General features: G+C 37.3%; 1 protein-coding gene across 2 annotated transcripts in view; it reads right to left on the bottom strand.

Moving 5' to 3' along the window:
* Window positions 1–6538, bottom strand: part of LOC127832582 (actin-related protein 8-like) — a 31058-nt gene continuing 24520 nt past the window's right edge. The window contains exons 13-14 of one of the 2 annotated variants that reach the window (XR_008026974.1): window positions 4578–6516; window positions 1–3949 (exon numbers count right to left, since the gene is read on the bottom strand). Coding sequence is in view for 1 of the 2 variants with exons in the window: in XM_052358104.1 (XP_052214064.1) it covers window positions 6373–6516 (144 nt within the window). In the remaining variant the exon portion in view is untranslated. Of the gene's footprint in view, window positions 6517–6538 lie in introns of both variants that reach the window. The other variant, XM_052358104.1, reaches the window with a different exon arrangement.

Genomic DNA, 6538 nt, shown 5'->3' with positions numbered 1-6538 from the left:
TCGAATTTAACAAGCCTTTATTGGTATATTTGTCATCCACAAGGAAACGAATGTGTTAAAAAGTCTATAAACACACAAAATGAATGAATATTGCGTACAATATTACAAAATAAAAAATCAATGTTCCTTTTAGCAATACCGGTAGCCAAAATTTCAACGCTCAATGTGGTCTAGTAACAGATTTAAAGCTAAAGAAAAATGCTCATTTTTATTTTTTTGTATTACAGTATATTCAATGTGAAATTCTGGCTACTATATCGGAACATTTGCAGGCGAACGCGAGACTGGCTTTTGGGCAATAAATATTTTGCTGATCTTAAGGAAAATGCCATTATTACATATGTCATATCCGAATATCATCATCACTGACACCAGTATGTACACAAATAATTCAGAACTATTTGCAGTTTCCATTATCATGGTAAATTTGCAACCCAAACAACAAAAGGAGTGATCGTTTTTATTTATACATTTACTCCCCTATTGAATGATCTGATCTCTTAAAGACAATTTTAATGGCAATACTTTTTAAATTCCCCACCAACAAATACTAGAAACAATATTTAAACCATGTGTTTGTCGGAAACACAATGCTCCCTATTGCACCGCTTTGAAATATAATTTTAATTTATCATTTGGCAGGTTTAGAAATTATCTCCCTTTAAAAGCTTATTACTCCCCTTGGATTGTATATTTTGACTTTTGACCTTGAAGAACACCTTGACCTTTCACCACTCAAAATGTGCAGCTTCATGACATACACATGCATGCCAAATATCAAGTTGCTATCTTCAATATTGCAAAAGTTATTGCAAAACTTTAACCAAGGTTAAAGTTTTGGGACAGAATGAAAGACAGGCCAAAAACAATATGCCCCCGATCATACGATCCGGGGGCATAAAAATAACAAAGACAAACTATGTTCTGATGACATTAAGCTTATTTCGAGCTATTTTATAGATTTGTTAGAATGCAAAAGGTTAACCGGGTAATCTACTGAAACGATCAGTTAACTGGTTACATTTTCGGGAAAAGGTTTAACTGAAAAAAATTTGGTTATGCTTTTTTTGTGTAATACTTTTTACGTTTTGCATGCGACATACTGCCAACTTGCGCTGTCAACTAGTTAGAACAACATGCCGTACCATTGATGGAAGAAAACAACGTGTCAAATAACAAAGAAATAAAGCAATAAATGTTTGTTGTTACAAATAGGGGTACGTTTTGATAATGGGCGCTATTTTTTTATTTAACTTGCGGAAATTTACCTAGTGAACTGCGGGGATTTGGGGCTATTAGCGAAGATGTAACTGACTCACTTACCTACTAGTAAATCAAAATTAAAATCAGTTGAGACATTGGACAGGTTATTTTGATCGTTTGTTTACAAATATCCAATACTAGTTGCTTGCAAACATAGTGTTTATAAGTAATAATTTTATCGAGAATTTCATTTGTATTTAAAAACTTGTCTAGTCAACATATGTTTGCTTAAACAGAAATAAATAGTGTTATTAGTAATTTTCATAACCAACTATGCCACCACTACCGTCTGAGGGAAGTTTTATTTAAGAAGGCAATATACTCAACTCATTTAATTAACAAAAACAAATTACATAGTTATCTAAAATAATAAAATCATTATTTAGTTTTTTTGCAATTGCTTTAAAATTGTGCCGTACAGTATGTTTACAACATGAGAGTGAATTGCAAGCCAGATGGCAACCCGTTCCCAATAATTGCGCATGTGGAGCAGAGGCTTTTGTCCCTGCCATTGACATCCTTGTTATCAGAGTGAGTGTTCTCAAACACAGGTCGTCTTCTAACCAAGGCTCACAACCGCATCAGCCACAAGCTAAAGGTCAGAGTCATTTTCTTGACCAAATGAACACTGTTGTGTTGTGCATATTTTGCATATACATGCATATTTGCTGATTTGTTTGAACTGTGAGATAGTGCAGGGATTCTGGGTTGGGGCGTGGAGTTTGTTTGGGTGGAATCAATTGTGGTATTCAGGTAAGTGTTGTATTGTTAAAGTAATAATAAAATCTGATCATAAATAAAGAAGTTATGGCAATTTAAGCTAAATGTTCAATTATCTAAGTATAAAAGGGGCCATAATTCTGTCAAAACGCTTGATACAGTGGTCTGCTCTTGTTTATAGGTTGGGGTCATGTTGGTAAACAAGTATGCAAAATATGAAAGCAATATGTCAATGTCAAAATATTTGGGGTAGTACAAAAACTTTAACATTTGCACCCTAACGGAACGGAACGGAAACGCCGACGCCGGGGTGAGTAGGATAGCTCCACTTTATATACTTCATATATAATAGTGGAGCTAAAAAATAATTAGTCATGGTTTAAATTTTTTTTAATCAGAATGAACAAAATTATTGTAAGTGATACGATGCTAACATAATAGAATTTTGTAGTTATTTCACTCTTTATTTAAATGCTTAAACGCAGGAAAAAAAAATACAAAATAAAGCACAAATTTACAAAATTATTACAATACATTTTACTATAAATTTTTAGAAAGAAACTGAAATGTTATCAATGCAAGCAATCTAAATTAACTTTCCCTTCTATAGAGTACATGCACAAGCGGTATGTAACATGTTTAACGTACTCTTAAACATTTTTACTACTAAAAGTTTTTCAGTTAACCAGTTAATAACTGGTTACAGCAAAAGGTTAAGTGGTTTATGTTTTTTGTTACCTCTTGAATCCTTAATTTTTTGTATTTCACATTTTAATAAATGAATGATCAAAAGGAAAATGCCCATATCGACAAATATTACTAATGAACAGACTACTTGGCTTATCACATTTCTGATTTCTCTCGGCTGTGATCGAGAATCAACAGGAACTTAAAAACTAGAGCTTTGTCACAGACGTGACGAATACCCCAACATGCCGCATTGACACATAATATTTTGAAAGTCGTCTTCACAAAAAACAGCGGACACCATGCTCAATTTTTAAAATGCACTAAGTGACCCCTTGACCTAGTTTTTGACCCAGAAAGGCCCATGTTCTAACTTGGCCTTAACATCATCACCATAAAACTTCTGACCAAGTTTGGTGAAGATCGGATGTAAACTACTTGAATTAGAGAGCAGACACCATGCTGAATGTTAAAAAACGCACTAAGTGACCCCATGACCTAGTTTAAGGCCCGGAATGGCCCATGTTCAAACTTGTCCTAGAGATCATTTAGATAAAACTTGTGACCAAGTTTGGTGAGGATTGGATGAAAACTACTTGAATTAGAGAGAGGACAACATGGTGAGGTTTAAAATGCACTTAGATACCCGTGACCTAGTTTTTGACCCGGCATGACCCATATTCAAACTTGACCTAGACATCATCTAGATACAACTTCTGACCAAGTTTGGTGAAGATTGGATGAAAACTACTTGAATTAGAGAGCGGACAACATTGTGATGTTTAAAACGCCCTAAGTGACCCCGTGACCTTGTTTTTTACCTGACATGACCCATATTCAAACTTGCTCTAGACATTATCAAGATACAACTTCTGACCAATTTTGGTGAAGATTGCATAAAAACTACTTGAATTAGAGAGCAGACAACATGGTGAGGTTTAAAACACACTAAGTGACCCCGTGACCTAGTTTTTGACCCGGCATGGCCCATGTTCGAACTTGACCTACACATCATCTAGTTACAACTTCTGACCAACTGTGGAGAAGATCGGATTTAAACTACTTGAAATAGAGAGCGGACACCATGCTCAATGTGTAAAACGTACTAAGTGACCCCGTGACCTAGTTTTTGACCCGGCAAGGCCAATGTTCGAACTTGGCTTTAAGATCATCTAGATACAACTTCTGACCAAGTTTGGTAAAGATCGGATGAAAACTACTTGAATTAGAGAGCGGACAACATGCTGAATGTTTAAAACGCACTAAGTGACCCCGTGACCTAGTTTTTGACCCGGCAAGGCCCATGTTCGAACTTGGCCTTAAGATTATCTAGATACAACTTCTGACCAAGTTTGGTGAAGATCGGATGAAAAGTACTTGAATTAGAGAGCGGACAACATTGTGATGTTTAAAACGCCCTAAGTGAGTGACCCCGTGACCTTGTTTTTGACCTGGCATGACCCATATTCAAACTTGCTCTAGACATTATCAAGATAAACTTCTGACCAATTTTGGTGAAGATTGGATAAAAACTACTTGAATTAGAGAGCGGACAACATGGTGAGGTTTAAAACACACTAAGTGACCCGTGACCTAGTTTTTGACCCGGCATGGCCCATGTTCGAACTTGACCTACACATCATCTAGTTACAACTTTTGACCCAGTGTGGTGAAGATCGGATTTTAACTACTTGAAATAGAGAGCGGGCACCATGCTCAATGTGTAAAACATACTAAGTGACCCCCTGACCTAGTTTTTGACCCGGCAAGGCATATGTTCGAACTTGGCCTAGACATCATCTAGATACAACTTCTGACCAAGTTTGGTGAAGATCGGATGAAAACTACTTGAATTAGAGAGCGGACAACATGCTGAATGTTTAAAACGCACTTAGTGACCCCGTGACCTAGTTTTTTACCCAGAAAGGCCCATGTTCGAACTTGACCTTAAGATCATCTAGATACAACTTCTGACCAAGTTTGGTGAAGATCGGATGAAAACTACCTGAAATAGAGAGCGGACAACATGCTCAATGTTTAAAACGCACTAAGTGACCCCGTGACCTAGTTTTTTACCCGGCAAGGCCCATGTTCGATCTTGGCCTAGACATCATGTAGATACAACTTCTGACCAAATTTGGTGAAGATCGGATGAAAACTACTTGAAATAGAGAGCGTACACTTAATACGGACCGACCGACAGACCGACAGACAAGCTCACTCCTATATACCCCCCTAAACTTCGTTTGTGGGGGTATGACACGAATGTTTTTATATTTATAGGTTTTCATCCATATTCAAGTTCACCTGTTTTCTATGCAGTTGTCGTAAAATATGAAACCATTTAGTTAAGACTGACTTGACTTAATAATATTTCATGTTATTTGCTGTGCATTGCTTTCAGCACACAGACAAGGTCTTATATATAGACTGCAAAACTATGCAGTAAAGAACAATTTCTCCACGAGATATACTGTGCACTAGACAGTATAAGCTGGCTTCACAAAAAAGTACACCGAGTCATCAGCCATTTGACAGTTGATAGTGCTGACAGGTTTCAACGTACAGGAGACTGCAATTAACATTGTCGTCATTACACCACATAGTAAACTGTATCAGTATCAAGTGAAGACTGGTTTCAACACACAGTTGAATGTGTGACTGAAATGCAGTCTGGTTTCACATCAAGTAAAGACTGGTTTTAACACACAGGAGACCGTGTTACTACCAGACTGCAGCATAGACTGGATTCACCACACTGATAATGTAACATCAACACCGTGTATCTATCTTGTGTAGACTGGATTCACCACACTGATAATGTAACATCAACACCGTGTTACTATCTTGTGTAGACTGGTTTCACCACACTGATAATGTAATATCAACACCGTGTATCTATCTTGTGTAGACTGGTTTCACCACACTGATAATGTAACATCAACACCGTTTATCTATCTTGTGTAGACTGGATTCACCACACTGATAATGTAACATCAACACCGTGTATCTATCTTGTGTAGACTGGATTCACCACACTGATAATGTAACATCAACACTGTGTAACTATCTTGTGTAGACTGGTTTCACCACACTGATAATGTAATATCAACACCGTGTATCTATCTTGTGTAGACTGGATTCACCACACTGATAATGTAACATCAACACCGTGTAACTATCTTGTGTAGACTGGTTTCACCACACTGATAATGTAATATCAACACCGTGTATCTATCTTGTGTAGACTGGTTTCACCACACTGATAATGTAACATCAACACCGTGTATCTATCTTGTGTAGACTGGATTCACCACACTGATAATGTAACATCAACACCGTGTATCTATCTTGTGTAAACTGGTTTCACCACACTGATAATGTAACATCAACACCGTGTATCTATCTTGTGTAGACTGGATTCACCACACTGATAATGTTATATCAACACCGTGTAACTATCTTGTGTAGACTGGTTTCACCACACTGATAATGTAACATCAACACCGTGTAACTATCTTGTGTAGACTGGTTTCACCACACTGATAATGTAATATCAACACCGTGTATCTATCTTGTGTAGACTGGATTCACCACACTGATAATTTAACATCAACACCGTGTATCTATCTTGTGTAGACTGGATTCACCACACTGATAATGTAACATCAACACCGTGTATCTATCTTGTTTAGACTGGTTTCACCACACAAATGGTGCCCTCTCTCTCAGCATCCTCACATCAAACTGGCTCCACTCCTTCTGTTTGATCCACAGCTCCTGAGTGGTGTCCAGACAGGCCAAGATGGCTGCTCCCTTCCAGCAGACAACCTCAGGCTCCATTTCCTGTGGAGACATAAAATGGCCT

This window comes from Dreissena polymorpha, chromosome 5, assembly GCF_020536995.1.
Source record: "Dreissena polymorpha isolate Duluth1 chromosome 5, UMN_Dpol_1.0, whole genome shotgun sequence".
Taxonomy (NCBI): Eukaryota; Metazoa; Mollusca; class Bivalvia; order Myida; family Dreissenidae; genus Dreissena; species Dreissena polymorpha.
Note: the sequence above shows the minus strand (reverse complement) of the source record. Positions and strands in the feature narration are given on the sequence as shown.